Source organism: Periplaneta americana, chromosome 6 (assembly GCF_040183065.1).
Source record: "Periplaneta americana isolate PAMFEO1 chromosome 6, P.americana_PAMFEO1_priV1, whole genome shotgun sequence".
NCBI classification, from domain to species: domain Eukaryota; kingdom Metazoa; phylum Arthropoda; class Insecta; order Blattodea; family Blattidae; genus Periplaneta; species Periplaneta americana.
In genome coordinates this window covers 61,039,426-61,059,835 of record NC_091122.1, presented here as the reverse complement: position 1 = coordinate 61,059,835, position 20,410 = coordinate 61,039,426, and the positions used below count along the sequence as shown (strand labels likewise).

The following is a 20,410-nucleotide window of genomic DNA, read 5'->3' as shown; positions in this document are numbered from 1 at the left end:
ACGAAATTGTGTTTTCGTTCTGTTAAGGGCCCCCTGCCGAACTTATTTTTTTACGGCCCTCATAATTGCGGTCGAGTGGCCAAAATTTGTATAAGCACTTCTTTTGACATTATTAACATGGTGAAGGAAAAAAAAAAATAACTTTTTTATCTGCCCCCATCAGAATGTTTGCTTGTTAGCAGAAGCCATCGCCATGCCTACTTAGTCCCATCTCGTCACCTGTATACTGGAAAATAACTAGGAAGACTGGTTACACGTCCATCCTTTCGTAGAAATTTCCACTCTCGGGTAAATAAGCCCAAGCTCCCGATTTACAAGAAACCTTGAAGTTAAAAATACATACCACTGCAACAGGGTGTTTCTAAAATTTCTTCATCACCATAGTGAGGGATATTTAATGTTATTTATATAGGACATTTGTTGGGACCATAGAAAAATATCGTTTAATGCAGGTATATTGTCACATCGAACTTCATTGTACGGAGGTTTGACTGTAAATTTTAGTTTACTGTAAACAAATTTCTTGAAAGACATTTTTAATGTCATCTTAAATGTTACTGTTTAACATTCTTTGTCTTTGGCAACCTCACCAAGTTGAGGAAGATTAAATGTTATTGTTATTGTTAATAATAATAATAATAATAATAATAATAATAATAATAATAAATTTATTTTCTAATGATTTGTCAATGATTATAAAGAGGAAACATGAACCATGAGGAATGATATATGTTGCATAATTATTTCAGCATAATACTTACTAGGTAAATTATTTTAGGTATAGATCTCTTTTCTTTTAAGTTTAATAATAACAATGCTTTATTTTTTCTGGCAGAGTTAAGACCATGAGGCCTTTTCTTCTACTAAACCAGAGGATAAAAAGGAAATACATGATAATATAATCTTAAAACGACAGAAAGTTATAAGTATACCTAAGACAAAATCGAAACAGAAGAATATGCATAAGCCAAAGGATTATCGAACTTAAATAAATTTAATTACATGATTACTTTATAAGCCAGTTACACCTGTGTATTCTAATATATACCCTGGAATACTGTGCATTCTAAAATAAGATGTTTCACTTTGAACTTGCAAGTGTGGTCGAGCAGCTCCTAACATCTGTAGGTAATGAATTCCAAGAACAGATAGTGTCTATTGTAAAAGACGAATACGCGGAAGTTCTGTGGGGAGAGACTGACAATAGCGTGTTATGTTGTGACTGAGTGTACAGATTGTGCGTGGACAGATTATGAAATCGTGATGCAAGGTATTCAGAGGTTGATGTGTGCAAATTCTGATAGAGAAGAGAAAGGCAATGCAAAATGCATCTGTCAGCTAACCAGAGCCAAGACAATTCATTGAAAGTCTGTGAGATATGATCATAGAGATGGATATTGATATTACATATAAACCGAACACAGGCATTATGGACACGCAGTAATTTCTGGGTTACGTCATAACTGATATCACTTAATAGAATATCACAGTAGTCAAACTGTGGTATGATAAGTGTCTGGATTAAGATTTGTTTTAATTTAAAAGGAAGAAAATTGTTTATTCCTCGAAGTGAGTGCAGTATAGAAAAAACTTTTTTACATAGTATATATTTAATCTGTGTGGCCCAGTTTAAATATTCACTGATATTAACATCCATATTTTTCACATTTGCACTAAACAGGATTTCAGTGTTATTTACAGCTATGGTGAGAAGAACAGATTTTTTAAATTGTATATATTTAATAAAATTTAATGAAATAAATAATCGAAGAATGAATATGAGAAAGGGTGATAGTGCCACAAACAAACGTTTTAGTTTTCAAATAAAAAATAAAACCTTCCAAAACTGTAAGTTAATGCAAAACTTAGAAATTATTCTACTCAGAAACATACCAACCAGTTCCATGTTGTGCTCAGTCAAACCTTGGTTTGATCTGAGTGCTTCAAACAGAGAAGAGAGGCGATCAAACTCTTACACAGAACTAGACAAATCTAAATCTCTATACAGAGAAAAAGAAACCATACAAAAAAAACTGCTAAAGACAAAGGAAACAAATTTCATAGAAGAACAAAGAAAAGTCCAAGCTCAAAAGGCGCTAATAGAGCCCTTTCTTGTCCTTGGACGAAAGTTAACCAGCATTGCCAAAGAGATCCCAATGGAATCTTCGGAAAAACACTTCTCAACAGAGGTAACCTAAGCAATGCATGCCAAATCAAAAAGCCTGAATCATAAAGTCTTAAATCTCCTCAATCTTCTTTTAGGCTTAAAATTCATCATTCTGATCGTTCTTCTCAAAACTGTGAATGTCCCATATTAACCACATCCTAATTAGTTAAGTATTTAGGCATTACAATCGACTAACACTTACGCTGGAATAAACATATTATTTATTTATGCAATAGATTACGTAAAACAATTTTATATCTTTGTTATACTTCGGTCATATTTACCGGTTAATATTTACATCTCATTTATTTAACTTTATTTCAATCCATTCTCCAGTATGGAATTTTAGGATGGGGAAATGCTTGTAATTCTAATCTCACTTCACTAATACTTATTCAGAAAATAATAATTAAAATATGCCTTAATGAACCAATTGAATACTCATCCGAGCTTATGTTCACTGATTTTAATGTTTTGAAAATTAAACAAATTTATTATATTGCCTTATTAAACTTCATACATAATAATAATAATAATCGTAATAAATTCAAATTGTATCATCATAAATATGGAACTAAGAGATCCGATTTTATACGACTAGAAGAACCAAAGTGTTTCACAAGTTCAGCTCTTAGCCATGGTACCTACTTTGGTCCAAGGTTATATAATAAAATAACTGAAAAATACCCAAGTTTGGAAAATTTTAGTATCAGAAATTTCAAAAATATTGTTAGGAATTTAATTTTTGAAGAATATATATTGATTTATTATGTATATGTATGATTTAAATTGTTAAAACTGAAAATTATATTTTTAAAGTTAATTTATTCCTATAATTTTTTTTTCTTGACCCACTTTGTGTCAAATAATTATCTTTGTGTTAAGTATGTGTTTAGATAACTCCCTGAGCACGAGTTTTTACTCCTTCAGGGAAGAATTAAGACTATTTTTGTACATATTATTTTACTAACAATAAACAATACAACGAAAAGCTGATGTAAGTATAGCGGACGTAAGAGCAGCCACCAACATATGCAATCGATTTTAATGTGTATAATATGTCATTTTTGTGTTTTTATGCTATTTTATCCATGTATTGCACTGTGTTGTTTTTATAGCAATTCTGTCTTTTCATTAGGTATTTATATATCTCTCACGTAAATTTATATAGAAAATTCACAAATCATTTATTATTACTTGAAAATCTGGTCACCTTATTTTATATATAATCTTAAAACATCTTAGGATTTTATAAACGATTATTTTAAATTAGAACATATTTCAATGCTTATCTATGACAGTATCTGTGCACTGACATTGAGAGGAATGATCTATTCATTCAGACACTGCGGTCAGTGACATCATCTAGAACTACATGAACTGCTCCTCCACTTGTTTCACTCTTATATTAAGAAAGAGAGAGGGAGAGACATTCGCCGAGAAAGCCCTACTGAGGTGCCTGGTATAGAAGAACATACACAGTCATAAATTTTAAGTCACTGTATAATTGATATTTATACTCTTCTAGGATTTTGTTTGGCTTATAAAAATGTTACTTCGATATTTTAATTTTTTTCTTCCACAAATCTCTATTTTTGTATATAAGTTTAAGATTTAAATGAATATACATGCTGAATTTTTTAATTTCGAAAGTATATCTTACATAGTAAGCATTAATTTATGTTTTCCAATCAGATTTTCATACGTAACTCTAAACTGATATAGACTGTTAATGTTTCTGGAAAACTTCCCGATATCCCATGTAGTATTATTACCATCACTCCTGCTTTGTCCTTACCTGCTGTTGGAAAATATCTATCAATATGGTCCCCACGTTTCAAGGCTGGAATTGAGTGACTTCTCTTGCTGCTGAGTTTCTCAGCTATTTCCTTTTCAAGTTTGCGAATTGACTGTAACAAAATCAAGCGGAGAAAAACCGAAAAACAAATGTGAAAATCAAAAAACAAACAATGCAACATGCTGGAATAACGTGCGTAAAAATCTATGTTATAAAATCAAAATGCAGAGATATGAATATAGGTTGTCGGAGGAGCAACAAGATTGCAATATATTTCACACTGTGATCATGCTGAAAAACTGCACAAGTCTTTCAATATACGAATAAAAAACGACACTTCTTACATTTTGTAATAGATAGGTATTATGGGGGGATATTTAAGTTGGACAACCTCAATGAGACCCAAATTTTCTAGCGAAACGTAAGTCAACAAAGATGTCTGAATATCGAAAAATAAAACTCTTTGATTTAATGTCAATTTTCTGCAGAGCATACTCTCTTTTATCAGTTTTCTCAAACTGGTTTGTTAGTTTCTAAGATCTTGTACCATTGATTTTTTTCAACTGGTTTGAGTTTAATTAATACCCATCCTGAATTTGTGCACCTAATACAAGTACAGTAGAATCCCTCTTAACAGGCACCAAAGGAATTAGGCTAGTTCTGGATACAAGATTTTGTCGGATAATTGAATAAACACCGGTATACACAAAAAAAAAAGTTCGTACTTCATGGTGCCAAATGTTGAAACTGCAGTCATGTATTTCTCTATCACTTGCACATAACTGAATAAACATAAAAACTGTGTGGATTTTCCTTATTAAAACACATCACACAACACAAAAAATACACTAATTTTAGGTTCGAATATTAACTGAAAATGAAAGTTCATGCAATCTTTCTAATATGGCAACACTGATAGCCCGAACATAACAAAATAAATGTAAATACTGTGCGTTTATTTTATTAAAACATATCACACAACACAAATAATACACTAATTTTAGGTTCGAATATTCACTGAAAATGAAAGTTCATGCAATCTTCCTAATGTGGAAACACTGACGCCCAAACATAACTAAATAAACATAAAATTTGTGTGGATTTATTTTATTGAAACACATCACATAACACAAATAAAACACTAATTTTAGGTTCGAACATTCACTGAAAATGAAAGTTCGTGCGAACTTCTTAATGTGGCAGATTTAAATCTTTTATTTTTTTTTTGGCCTAGGCGAAAGTGCCATTGTTTTGGTACTGCCTGTTATTTGGGTGCCGGTTATGAGGGATTTTACTTGTACTGCACTTTAGTACATATGTGTGTGTGTCCAATTCTTAGATGTTTAGCAATGAAGCCATTAGTCTTCTAGCACTCCTATAATTTTACACTTTAGTACATAGAAAACTATTGACCAGTGTGATTTTTTAACGTGTTTTCACTCTTTTCTTTCAGAGATCTTCACAATTGCTGTGATGTTGTTACCAAGAGTTAAGGTCTGGACATAAGATTTTTCCTTTATTTATCTTTAATAATAGAAAAAGAAATTCCTTTACATGCGAATCTATTTGAGCCAAGAGCTTTACTTTCATCTGACGAAAACCACACAGGCAAGTAGTAGTCATCACTCAATCAATGTAATGTAATCGGTGGCATGACAGCTTGTGAAGAACCAGCCAACTGTTGGCCTCAAGTCCACATGCTTTAGCTGAGATGAACTATCATCCAACCAGGTCAGCATGGTGATTTCCCTAGCCTTTATAGTTGATTTTCACTACACAGCATAGTTCCCCAAATATATTATAATGCGTCCTTCCCCACCAAGACTCAAACCAGAGCTCGTTTCACAATGCGAATTTTAAGCATGCTGCCTTAAATCTAGGTGCTATAGTGTGGGAATTTCACTACATCAGTGAAGATGAAGTTTTTCAAACTTAAGAACCTATTATTGAAAAGTTCTGAAACAAAACCATTTAAGTTCACTTCAAATCGTAACCAAGACTGAAATGGATTCAGACTCTTGGAAGAAGAGTACATACGATTAAAAATGTCATTCAAAGATAAGGAAATGGCTTAGAAGTGATTGTAATTTTTAGACTGATGTAGGACTTCTACAAGAGTATGAATCTGACAACTGGAAGTGGACTTCATGGGTTTTGTTTGAAACAAGCTCCTTAAGGGAGCATTTGCACCTTCGGACGTCGAAAAAGTTACTTTTCTCTTCTTTTGTTGAGTGGACTATCTTCAATAGTGTGGTAAAAAAATATTTTAAATATCTCTAATAAAAAATATTTTAAATATCTCGATGTGGCCATTTACATATGCACAAAACTTCTCACCTTCAATAAGTTTGATGATCATTTCTCATAACTTATATTTTCCAAACCCATTTCCCCGTAACTTCCACATTTTTAAAAATAAATGTATGAAATTTTGCATACAAGTGTATTTCGTACTGGAGAACAAACACTGTCTTTACCACTGTTTTATCATTTCAAGTTATTTTTTTCATTAATAATCCTTTATGTAATAAAAAATAAAAATTGCAATTCATGGCAAAACATTCGCAGAAAATAAATTTTATTTATATGTATATTCAAATGATAAAGACATGATTTGTTAACACATTTATTTTGAATAAAATAGAGAAGAAAGCTATATTAAATATTCAAAATTGTACAAGATATCAGAGAAACCAACTTTCCCTACACAAATTGCACCCCCCAATTTAAAAATTATCCTTAATAATAAAAGGTTTTGGGATTCTAAGATTTGTTTATTATGGAAGTATTGTCTAACCAATATACCAAACTTAAGCAGAAGATTAATTCAGAATATATAGAAATTAAATTTTGAGGGTTACAAAATTTATACTAGTTAAAGGGATACATACCCCTTCAATTATGACGGACAACATTCAATTTAATTAAAGAATCCTGGTATTCCATTTTCTCTGAAGAGCAGAAGTTCAATGAAATTGTTGTTTCATATTTTTTATTGAAAGAACTTTCTATACTTAAATCTTGTTGCTGCAATGACAAAAACTAGAACTACTTCTGATGAGATGCATAACCAGAGCCAACAGGCCAGGATCAGGGGACCAACATGGGGAGAGCACTGCCCCATTACCTGAAGTGGTCAGGTAAACGTCAAGTGAAGCTCCACGCTTGATCGGTGGGAATATCTTGCTGCGAGAACTACAAAGCTTATCTTTGAGTCGAGATTCCAGAGAGCGTATTTGCTGCAAAGGGTCCCCAGGCCTTGTATTAACCATAGTCATCAGAACTCAACAATATCTGACATCTCATTCTCTAAACATTATTTTGAGAATGAAAAGGACAATAGTTATTCCACAAATGTAGATTAAAACATAAAATACACACACAGAAGTCATTCATATTATGGAAGCTTCATATAAGACGCATAAAAATACATGTACATTTTTTTCCAAACAATTTAAAATCATCACTGTCTACTGTAACGAATACAAAACAAAACTAAATAATAATCTTTAGTTGACATAAATTCATATGTAAGATATGAAACAAACTTAATTATTAAATTATAATTGGATCTGTTTAGGATCAAACTTTTACTGTCATGAACACAGTGAAAGAGAATTAACCAAAATGAAAATTTTACAAAAATGTATACTCTTCAATTAAATTGTTTTATAATAATGTAAGCATATATGTTTCAATGGAGTAATACTAAAGATCCCAATAAATAGCATTTATAGTTTGACAAAAAAAAAAAACAACAAATAAACAAAACTAAAGCCTATGTAATTATTACCAGGACCAAGTGAATCAAATTAATCTTTTCCTGAGAAAAATCTATAGTAATGTATGGGATTATGTAAACCAATTACAAAGGCAAGTGGTCCACATTAAGATATGTTCCACAATGAGACATTTCCTCTAAAATTTGAATGGTTTAGAAAGAGGTATCTCACTCTGGTGGCATCTACTTGAACTACTAGGCAATAATTTAATAGTCTTGTTTGTAGAAGCCGATAAGCTGAATAATGAAATTGATATATTAAGTTTATTGCTGTCTTTTTTAGCTTATGTTAATATACTGAGAATTATTCTCAAATATAATACATTAAAACAATGTTAGATAAACGTTTTCAGCACCAAAAATGCCATCATCAGAACATGAGGTTAAAATACGATAAGTATGAAATATGAACACTTAACATTTGTGAATACAAGATTTTTACATATGCCAGTTATTAAAATAATGAATTAAAAGTATGTACAAATGATATTAAAACTGATTTGATATTACAATATGGTGCATGATGCATTAAAACAGGTGTTGAATATTGTAAACTTCATCGTGAGATGATACGAAGTCTTGCTTGAATGGCATATTACTTGTTATGTAGTTCAGTTAAGCAGCATTGTGAAGTGTAGCGTTGAAGGTCTGGTATTGATTTTGTGATGTGAGGTGAATGATGTTGATCGCGTGAAGTGGAGCAGCTCAACTTCACAATGCTGCTTAACTGAACTACATAACAAGTAATATGCCATTCAAGCAAGACTTCGCATCATCTCACGATGAAGATTACAATATTCAACACTTGTTTTAATGCATCACACACCATATTGTAATATCAAATCAATTTTAATATCATTTATAGATACTTTTAATTCATTATTTTAATAACTGGCATATGTAAAAATGTTGTATTCACAAATGTTAAGTGTTCATATTTTAACCTCATGATCTAATGATGGCATTTTTGGTGCCGAAAATGTTCATTTAACATTGTTTTAATGTATTACATTTGAGAATAATTCTCAGTGTATTAAGATAAGCTAAAAAAGACGGCAATAAACTTAAAATATCAATTTCATACTAGGCAATACTTGGCGAGATATTGAATCGATCAGCTTCGACATTCTTATCTCAGTACATTTTGTCATTCATCAGTGACGATGTACATTTTTTAACTCAGCAATTGAAATATTTCATCTTCATTCCATTCAAGAAGACTCCACACGTAAACAAATGCATGTGTCTAAAACTGTTCCTATTGGCTGCAGAACACAGACCCTCTTTGTGGCTCCTAGAATGCGACAATAATTAGTTCCCTGTCTGAAAGCACACCCATTATATATTTTCGAAGTCTTACTGGCAAACTTGGTATTTTTTTCTAAACACGAGAAAGAAATATGATATGTAGGCAAGGTCTAGTGATGAACCTCAGAGAATGAGGCATTGGTAACAACAACAAAGTCGTGTAATGGCTGCAAAACCCTAACCCACACAAAGATATGGAAAAGGTGATTGGACAATCAACTTCTGTTACTGATCAGAATAAGATGTCAATGCCATGCTGTGTTAAATTGCGTGTTATTAACATCCTACGACATATGTACGGTAATAGTGTAGTCTATAATGACTAGCCAGTTACTGCTAATTCAGGCCTAAAACATAATAAGGGTGTACTCTTTGGAAACAGTCATGTTACCTGATGGGGACACTTCATAATGTAACTACATTCTTATAAAAACCCCACATGCATTCGATGTTTTATGTTGGGTTGTTAGTTTAAAATAATTATCTGTTACATCATGTCATCTATCAATGCCCCACATGTGTCGATGCATGCCTCATTTTCCACAGCGAACATCAAACCAATCAGTGGTTGGGTAGCGGAAGGATTTTGCAGTATGTTTGTTGATATGTGGAGCCTTCTTGTATGGAATGAGGATTAGTAGTATATGCAAACAAGTAAGAAAAATATGATTTATTGTACGTGAATTACACATTGGAACAAGGGCTCAACATATATACCTAAAGATCATGAATATCTACCTCTATAAACCCAGTTCTGTACTCTCTGAAAGTTGTAATAACTGACACAACAAAGTTAGAAAGTTGATTTCTATTTTTATGATTCGATTCAGAGATCACTGCGGTCCCTCAGGCTTGCAGAGACATCTATACACGTGAAGCAGGAAACTCTGTCAAGAAAATTATTGTTGGTTATTTTGCCTACAGCTCTTTTTATTCAGGGGCAGAACTGTTTTAAATGGTGTAAATTAAAACAGAATCCTGCAGAGTTCTTTCCTTTACAAATGAGTTATCGTTATGCTATTGGCCAGACTGAAACTTACGAGCCTCCAATGGCAGAACTGTAACCGACAGATCACATATTATAGAAGTAACCTGTACGTCTATTGATTCCATTACATATAAATCACTCTCAGAATCATTTTGACTGTCAGAAAATCATATTCAGAAAAAAATCAATTAAATTCAGTATCTTACATTTTATGCAATTTTGACAAGTACGACTATTATCCTCATTCTTTTGATGTCATTCATTTTCATTAATTCATAAGAGGGATACAGTAACCAGAAACATAATTATATTTCTCACATATATTACCTCCAACAATAACAGTGGCTTTTCTTCGTCATCCTTGAAATACTCTATGTTACATGTCACAATCCCATGGGGAAATCCTCGTAGAGTGATGTGGGTCCCTCGATCAGCAGTCAACAAGACAATGAAACTGCCAGCAAAGTTGAACACCTGCTGTCTTCTCAAGCCAGGAACATAATTGGACAGAACTATCTCCATGTCATCTTGCAGAATTCTACTTTCCTCTGAATATGAAATAAGGGATTTATGTTAGAATAAATTATTATACATATAGTAAAATTCTGATTATCCGTCGCCGTATTAACCGATTGGTGGATTATCCTACTGTTTTTCTCTCTCGCTCTTTTTGTTTTGCAGACAAAATATGAGTGCCGTACATTATATTAGTACGAAATTTTTTTCTACAGTGTTTTTTTTTACAAACCTTTACCCTTACACAATATGATCTATTCTTCGAGTGGTCGCACTGTCTAACTTCTATGCAAAATGTGTTCCACAGGTGTCAAAAGAAAACGTGTTTGCTACGAAAATAAGTGCAAGTAACTGAGTGGTTTGGGAAATGAGAAACTGTCTCATCACAATACAAGATACAAATTACAACTGTGCGCGATTTAATGAAAAACAAAATATAAAGTGCATCAAATTTGTAAATCTACAACATGAGAGCTCTACTATTCCTATCTTTCCACAGACAGCTGTTGTAAGGAGTTTCCTTGGCCATTAAAAACCCGTCGTTGAAAACTAGACTTAAATTAGTGAACTTATGATCCACTACCTAGTGTGTTGAAAAGATCACGGGGGAAATGACGAAACTGTATTATGCACTTAGGTTATGAACACCTTTTATAGTATGGATTATCCGATTTTTCGATTAACCGTTCACTCCACCCCCTTCATTACCACGGATAATAGAGGTTCTACTGTATCTTGATCTGTGCATTTCATTTCTTCACAAAAAGGAAACGTCTGTTCCTCACAAATGTAATGTAAATTCCTTAAATCTGCTCCAAAAACATGATTTTTTATTATAAAACAAATCCCTTTCACTATATCATCAACTCTATTAGTCAGTCTGAAGGTTTGTATAAATATTAATATGAAAATTATTTCTAACAAAATAGGTCGACATAAGAGCATAAACAATGTGCCTTAAAAAAAGAGAGAGAGAGAGAGAGAGAGAAATTTAATGGCTTTGTTGCATATGCACCAATTTCCTTAATTCCAAAAACTAAACAAACAATGCAATATAAATTCCACACACTCTTTTACTATAGTTTTAGGTAACCTATTACAGTAATCGTACTAAATCCAGCATAAAAATTTATCGAACAGAATGTATGCATATGGTTTTATAAAAATGTTTAAAATTTAAAATAAGCCTATAGTTTACTGAACGTTTTTGCACTAGATCATTCATCATTGCAACCAATCGTAAAATACTATTTTAAATCATCTGTACTTAATCCATTAATTTTATTACACAGAAGATTAATAAAAATTTGTCTAACCAAAAATATGGATTACCCAACAAATTTAATTTAGACAGATTTTAAAGTATTAAATACTGAAGAAATTTATAAATATAGTTTACTAACTTACTACCACAGAAATCAAATAAAACATAAATCTAATCGACATGAATATCGTACTCTAAGACAAAAGTCTACTTTCCCATTAATTGGGCCTAAATGTCATATAAGTGCAGCTCTTAAACATGGTGTTAGTTTTGGCCCAAGATTTTATAATAAAATTATAAACCATTTTCCAAATTTGAAATATTTTAAAATTGGAGCTTTTAAAAAAGAAATTTATAGAATTATTCATGACATATAATATTAACAAATGTGTGTATTTTTTTACCTTTTATTTCTGTCGACTATATTCATGTTTTTATTGAATATCAATGGCTTCTGTCCAATTGTCAATTTATATTCAAAGGTGTATTTTCTTCTCTTTTTCTTTTTTTCTCTTGTGTGTTATTTATTGGTTTGAATTAAGTTAATTACTGTATTTAGTAAACTGTCCTTGTAAATCTTATGTTATATTATTGGCTAAGACCTCACTGTGCATGAACCTGGCTCTTACGGTAGTGGCTAGAAACATTTTTGTTTTATAATTTTAATTTGTACTCACTAGCTAGCTAGCTAATTAAATAAATTAAATAAATGGGAGCTTTTACACAAGATTAACTGCAATCAGTGGGATCTTCAACAGTTACTTGCAATTGTACATCACTGCAAAGGTCTCCAACTCTGAGGTTAGTATGGTGTCGGCCAGTTAGGTTGATCAGAAAGTCTAAACTGGTCGAACCACATTCCTGGCACAGTCAAGATCGCCCACCACAAGTGATCCAGCTGATATTCAGTTTCATATAAAGTTGAGTGTGGTGCCAGTTTGACACATTTATTGCTCTGTATGTGGCTTATTGTGCAATACTGTATAATACGGTGAGAATTCAATATAATTTATAACAAAGAGTACTCATTTACGACAGTTATGTGAAAAAAAATATTCATACAAATCCTGCAAGAGAAATTTCGTGTAATTATCGTGGTAAACACGTTCCATCATCACACACAATTTTTAAGTTACCTTAGCGGAAGAAGTGTGAACACATAATATTCTTAATAACAAAAAATATGAGACATAGGGTCAATCCTGTTTCAACAGAGATAAATATATAGAGTACCAATTACAAAATGAACTTCACGCGGATTCCCACAATCTTTTCAATAGTACTGGAGCACATTAAAAAGCAAGGAACACTTTGACTGTCTGACGTAATGGTGAATACTATTTCATTATTCCTAATAAGTAACGGGCGGCCAGGTAGCTCAGTTGGTAGAGCAGCTGGCTACGGACTGGAAGGTCCGGGGTTCGATCCCAGGAGGTGACAGGATTTTTTTCTCGTTGCCAAACTTTCAGAACGGCCCCGAGGTTCACTCAGCCTCCTATAAAATTGAGTACCGGGTCTTTCCCGGGGGTAAAAGGCGGCCAGAGCGTGGTGCCGACCACACCACCTCATTCTAGTGCCGAGGTCATGGAAAGCATGGGGCTCTACCTCCGTGCCCCCCAAATGCCTTCATGGCATGTTACGGGGATACCTTTACCTTTTTTACCTAATAAGTAACATACAGTCTCATATATGAATATATATAAAATCAAGTTATCAAAGAAATGGATATCTAAATAGCACAGCATTTTTTCGATGACAGAACACTATCTGATCAACCTGAGTAGTGGACACCCATTATTACAGTATATAATAGACCTAATCTTCGAGGTAGAAAGAACAATGCCTATGAAATACCCAAACTAAAGGAATACAGCAATAAAGAAAATAATAATAATAATAATAATAATAATAATAATAACAACTTTGATTCTCATTTTGAGAGAGAAACAGAGGCTAAGGGTGTCTGAGAATAAGATGCTTAGAAAAATATTTGGGGCTAAGAGGGATGAAGTTACAGGAGAATGGAGAAAATTACACAACATAGAACTCCATGCACTGCATTCTTCATCTGACATAATTGGAAATATTAAATCCAGATATTTGAGATGGGCAGGGCATGTAGCACGTATAGGCAAATCCAGAAATGCATGTAGTGTTAGTTGGGAGGCCAGAGAGAAAAAGACCTTTGAGGAGATGGAGCATAATATAAAAATGGATTTGAGGAGGAGGGATATGATGGTAGAGACTGAATTAATCTTGCTCAGGATAGGGACTGATGGCGGGCTTATGTGAGGACGGCAATGAACCTCCAGGTTCCTTAAAAGCCATTTGTAAGTAATAATAATAATAATAATAATAATAATAATAATGAATAGAATAACATCTTAAATTTTTCATTCAAATTCAACACAAAACTATCTTCTCATGCATTTCACTTTATTTTTGTGTGAACTCCTATAATATTGACCATCATGCAGTCTAATTAATTCATAAAATTATTTTCTTGACATCAGAAAATTAAAGAATTCTTTGTATCCTCACACAAAACATGCCTCTTTCAAGCTAGGCATTCAAAGTATGATGAACATGGAGGTTATTTTGTTTCCATTAATGGCTTTATCATTAGTAAAGAATGGAAAGAAAATACATTGATTATGGAATTTTGTTCAATTGCCCACATGATCGACACGACAATTGTCAACCAACTGGCATAAAAGGGCCCTTATGTGGCTAACTTCATTCATACATAGATTGTAGAACAGTTTTTAATGCCACATCTTTTGTTTGAAAAGCGTATTTGTTTTCAGATCCTACGTTACAACTGTGAGTATGTGTATGTATTTATTCACATTGCAAATGGGTATATACCCGGTGGCAGTAGTAACTAATTACACTCAATAATGACAATAAATAATAAACACAATAAAAAATACAATTAATAATAATACTAATAATAAGTAATACTACTACTACTACTACTACTACTACTAATAATAATAATAATAATAATAATAAAAGAACAACAGGGAGCATCCTAAATTAAATGAAGCATGATCACTTAAAACAACATTTAAAGTAAATCTAATTTGTATCTTAACCCTAAGTTCGAACTAAAACTCACGAGTATGATATGTTCATACCTGCACAAGTACCTTTCAGCACTACACTCATTTCACTGACAACTCACTCAATGCACTGGAACTACGACACATTTCACTGTTCAAATACTCTGCACTACAACTATAAACTATAAAACTTCACTGAAACAACACACTTCTTCACTGATACAACACTTAAAATAACAAAACATCAATTACACCCTTTAAATGGAGATGGTCTCAAGAAAAAATAATAACATAAAAAAACTTTAATAACAATTTTAAAACACTGTCCTATTTTTATCAATTGCTGGCATTACATAAAATAAATATTCTTAAATTTAACTTAATGTTCAATTTTAAATAATTAATATGAACAAAGGCTCCTCAACAATTTGGAAGACAGAAAGACAAACAGACGAATATTTTTTGTATTAGAATGATTACACGTATTTGTCAGTTTGTTGTTTAGTTAACTGTCCGAAGACAGGTCTGAACTTCACAAGTAACACCAATAAGGAATCACTAATGAGGCAAGTAGTCGAGGAGACAACAGGGTAGGGTGATCAGTTCCTTTATCGATATTAATTTTTTGGGTACATTTCCTCTACATTTTGTATAATGACAATGATATTAATACTGAGGGAACTAGATAGGGAAAAAAAAGCAAAAGGTATGCAAATGCACATCCTTGCAAGAGGATTTGGGGCTGCATGTAATAAACCGATAGGCCCCTTGTATTACTCCATATATTGAAGGAACCTAAAACAATTTTGAAGGAAAAACATCGAAACCTATTAAATATCGCATTGAAGACAAAGGAAAATGCTGCAGAGCAGCACTATCTGAAACAAGGTTTTGCAGCAGCATGTCAGGGTTACCTAAATATTAGCCAAGACATAGAGATGAGATTAAAGTGAATGGTTATGATGTTGGTAAAAGATAGTATACGAATTAGGGAAATTTTAAACAATAGGAAGTACTTCGATATAAGTAAACAATAAAAGTGGTGAGGTGATCACTAGATAGATGGGAAAGTTTTCAAGGTTAGAGAGCAAATTGAAGATATGTATTATAGTAATAGGAGTAGTAAAGGTAAAATAGGATGACTGCACACAGCGAAGAAAGTTTGTATGTGTTATTGTAATTAGAAGATTATGGGGAGCACGAATACAGAGATGTAGTGGCAAACCATTACTAAATAAGAGCTGTAGAAATAAATATCATAACATATCAAAATGGACAGCTTCAAATATTTGGGATATTCTATAAGCAGTAACATGAGCTGCTGCCAAGAAGTCAAAACGAGGATAGCAATGGCAAAGGATGCTTTTAATAGAAAAAGTAGCATCTTCTGCGGACCTCTGGGGAAAAAAAAAACTAAGGAAGAGACTAGTGAAGTACTTTGTGTGGCACTGTATGGGACAAATAAGGACATTAGACGAAGTGAAGAGAAGCGATTAGAAGCATTTCAAATGTGGAAATGGAGAGTGTAAAATGGACAGACAGAATAAGAAATGAAGTTGTGTCGGAAAGAGTGGGTGAAGAAAGAAAGATGCTGAAACTGATCAGGAAGAGAAAAAGGAATTGTTTAGGTCACTGGCTGAGAAGAAACTGCCTACTGAAGAATGCACTGGAATGATAAAGGGCAGAAAAGTTCGGGGCAGAAGAAGATACCAGATGATTGATGACATTAAGATAAATGGATCATATTTGGAGACAAAGAGGAAGACAGAAAATAGGAAAGAGTTGAGACCTGCCCTTGGGTAGAAAACTATAATGAATAAATTACTAGTTTAAAATATAACTTTCTAATGTAGCTAAACAGTATGTAAATATTATAAGGTAGAAATTAATTAAGATATATTACTAAAACTATTATATTTATTTCATATTCCAAACCTGCATTGGTAAGTCTCGTTGAGTTCACAGTAAAATCCAGAAGAATAGTGTTCACAGCCATTATGTACTTCAAGTGGGTTTCTTGACTTTATATATAATACTGAACAGCTCTTAGTTCCTATTTGGATCCTGAAAGAAATACAATATATGACAATTGTGACAATGTCACTTCATATTATATTTCATTACTAAGTACCAAATCTTAATGTCATGTCACTGTAATTCTTTGTGATAAAATATCTAGTTCACAAAATCCTCCTGTAGTGAAACTCTTAATCTTATTAAATTTTCTCATACAGCCTAATTTATATCACTGCATGAAACACACTAAGTGTGAGATTGCACAATATGAAACAGTATTCATATGCAAAAATTTCATACATTCAGTGATACTGAGGAATATTATTATTCTCATATAATGACTTGTATAAATTGAACTTTCAAGTCATTGCTAGTGATTCTGATCCACAATAGAATATTGTTTTCTCTGTCACTAAGGAGAAACATAAGTAGGTGAAAAATCAGCGCTATTTTTGTTCTGTACACATTTAACTGAATTTCCAAATATTTCACATTTTCATTTTGTATGAGGTCTCGCCCACCTCATTGAATACTACACAGCTATTATGAAATAGCCAATATGTATCATTACTATTTAATACGACAAAAATTCGTACCGGCGCCGGGAAACGAACCCAGGACCTCTCAGTTCTGTGCGCTCTTTCCAATTGAGCCATGCTGGGACACGATCCACGGCACAGGCCGAACCCCTCTCATAATGCTTTTACGGCCTTACTACCTGCATTTGAGACGATACAAGTCATATATGCAGGAGCGCATATTTAAATGACTTTGTGGCCATATTCAACATCAGTTCGTGACAACGGCTAACAGTATACATCACATATTCATTTTGTATGAGGTCTCGCCCACCTCATTGAATACTACACGGCTATTATGAAATAGCCAATATGTATTATTACTATTTAATACGAGAAAAATTCGTACCGGCAGGTAGTAAGGCCGTAAAAGCATTACGAGAGGGGTTCGGCCAGCGCCGTGGATCGTATCCCAGCATGGCAGTAGTAGTAGTTGTAGTAGTAGTAGTAGTAGTAGGGTTTAAGAAGGGCGCGTCAGCTACTATGGCTATTTGCGCCCTTATCTAAAGTTCTTCATATAACAAAGATATAATAAATAATATAATAATCAGAGTGCTAAAAGAACTAAAAAGCATTGTCATGGTAAAACGAGGCACACAAATGCAGTATACATAAGGTGATTTCTACACAAACATAAATGTGAGCAATTCTACGACCCTAGGTGGTTTTCAAGACGAACAAATAAAATAATAAATCTAAGACCACCAGAGATAAATTGTAAATCATATATTAAAAACAATAAAATTATATAAAATGTTCGGATGTATAAAGTCCGAAATGTCAACAATGTAAAATCAAATATAAAACTACAAATGTAACCTCTGGATGTAAAGGGTCTGGAGAATAAGTAAAACGGATCAATAAAAAACTAAATCACCTTATCCAAACCTGTAGTCCATAAAAATCTCAGAACTGCATTTGTACAATTAAAATCATTTCCAAGAGCGTCACGTAGTGTCGGCTGAATTCCATATTGCCGGCGGACACAGTCATATTTTCTATAATGCAATAAAAATGTTCCACCGTAAGTGGGACATGGCACATATCACACTCCGGCTGAGGCTCACCACGTAGGAGATGGCCATGTGTCAGATGACAGCCCGGCATGGCTCAGTTGGAAAGAGCGCTCAGCGCACAGAGCTGAGAGGTCCTGGGTTCGATTCCCGGTGCCGGTACGAATTTTTCTCGTATTAAATAGTAATAATTCCAAATATTTATTGAAAAAATGAAATGATAATCCATTATCATAGTTACTTATACCAAAAAATGTTCAATGTGATAAACTCTCTCATTCTAGACATACAAGCAAGAAGAGAATAAGATTGACAAAACAACCTTGCTATAATTGTTTCTACATATGCTGTTTATTTTTACATGAGATGGTGATATGATATGAATTACAGTTGGAGGGTGGGATAAGCTCATGTGCATGATACATGCCCTGTCTGCTTAGAACCTACTAATTTTTATGTGGGCAGAAATGGCCCGAAAATTTTTGCCCAGAATATCCTTAAGTTACCAAGAACAGGATGTTTTATTTGCTGTAAATATACGACTATTTGCTGTATTTTCTTTTTATAGAAAGCCAAGTTTAGAATTTTTATCTTCCTTACCAAGGCACTACCTCAGCCAAGTTTAAACCTGCAAACCTCAGATCCAATGGCAAGCATAGTAACCGATAAGGACGACTTACACGAGACAGTGATAATGCGCGTTCTTGTTCGTACAACTATACACTTGTTAAATATTTGTATATTTGCACACCTGTATCTCGTATGTCAATATTTGAAGCAAGAAAATTTACAAAGTACTAACACTCAATTCACTTTGTATCGTATTTTGTAGGTCTGTTTCAAAGTAAGCAGCAACACACTACGGAACTATTAAGAATCTAGCAAATTTATATAATCTATGAAATGAATGATTAAAAGTTGATAACATTAATCTAAAGTAGGCAATCAATAACACGAAACCAAGTTAACGAGCTGTACTGATGCTCTAAGTCAGACATGCCAGAAATCAGACTCTAAATGTGCAGTTATGTGTGTGGATCACCAGTCTGTGCAGACTGCATCATTCAAGGGTTGCTCTTACCAGTTCTAAGCTGGAGGGGTGTACAATAATCTATTATGCGCTTCTAGGGATGGATTAAATAGGCATTTGGACATTATAAACACACTTAGCAGAAGGAAAAGAACACAGTTATTATCAGTGTCTATATTTGACAATTGTAATACAAGAAACTTTAGGCTTACTCAGTTATACTTCACAAAGTAGTGGTTTGTAAAGCATAATTTATTAATATGATTTTTATATAGTAGACCTATTTGAAGAAAAAGAATATTGCAGTAACTTCGAAACAACAAAAAACGAACAAATATTTCATATTACGTAGTAGGTACTAATTATTTTAAAGTAATAGACCGTACTCATTCATTGTTCGTCAAGCATTATTATATTTTATAGGGACCATTGGTACACAAATGTTGAAGAAAATATACTCCCAATTAATTACATGCAATAGGACATTGTGAAGTTTTTACACTGAAATAATTTCCTTGCTGTATGTCAATATAAATTAACATTAATGTTAATAAATGATATATATTAAGCTTAGAATATAAATTCGCATATAGTTTATTTGGAAAACATTGACAGCAAGTATCGACAAGTTGGGAGCATTACTGAAAGAAATTAAAAGTGTAGTTCACAAGCTGTGAAGCGATGATATTCTATTTATGTCAGGTTTAAAGATTTATTAATGTAAGTATATTAGCATAATATAATGACGTGAGATAGAAAATTTGCCATTATATATTTTTCCAGAAAGTTTTTCCGCCTTGCGAATAGTTGCTTTTTTCGCTCCTTACAACCTCACATGTTATTCCTCACTATATTCTCATCACTTATCAGCTTACGAAATGAAAGT

At 32.9% G+C, this 20,410-nt stretch overlaps 1 protein-coding gene and 1 non-coding gene across 5 annotated transcripts in view; one reads left to right on the top strand and one right to left on the bottom strand.

Moving 5' to 3' along the window:
• The window catches only part of Sms (spermine synthase), a 79,868-nt gene that overhangs the window by 39,053 nt on the left and 20,405 nt on the right, over positions 1–20,410 (bottom strand). For 3 of the 4 annotated variants that reach the window (XM_069828205.1, XM_069828207.1, XM_069828208.1), the window contains exons 2-4: positions 16,823–16,951; positions 10,370–10,590; positions 3,966–4,077 (exon numbers count right to left, since the gene is read on the bottom strand). In XM_069828205.1, coding sequence (XP_069684306.1) covers positions 3,966–4,077; positions 10,370–10,590; positions 16,823–16,883 — 394 coding nt within the window. In that variant the 5' untranslated portion in view covers positions 16,884–16,951. Of the gene's footprint in view, positions 1–3,965; positions 4,078–7,092; positions 7,205–10,369; positions 10,591–16,822; positions 16,952–20,410 lie in introns of all 4 variants that reach the window. The other variant, XM_069828209.1, reaches the window with a different exon arrangement.
• TRNAC-ACA (transfer RNA cysteine (anticodon ACA)) lies at positions 18,580–18,656 on the top strand. Its single transcript has one exon. It is a non-coding gene; the product is annotated as a tRNA-Cys (tRNA).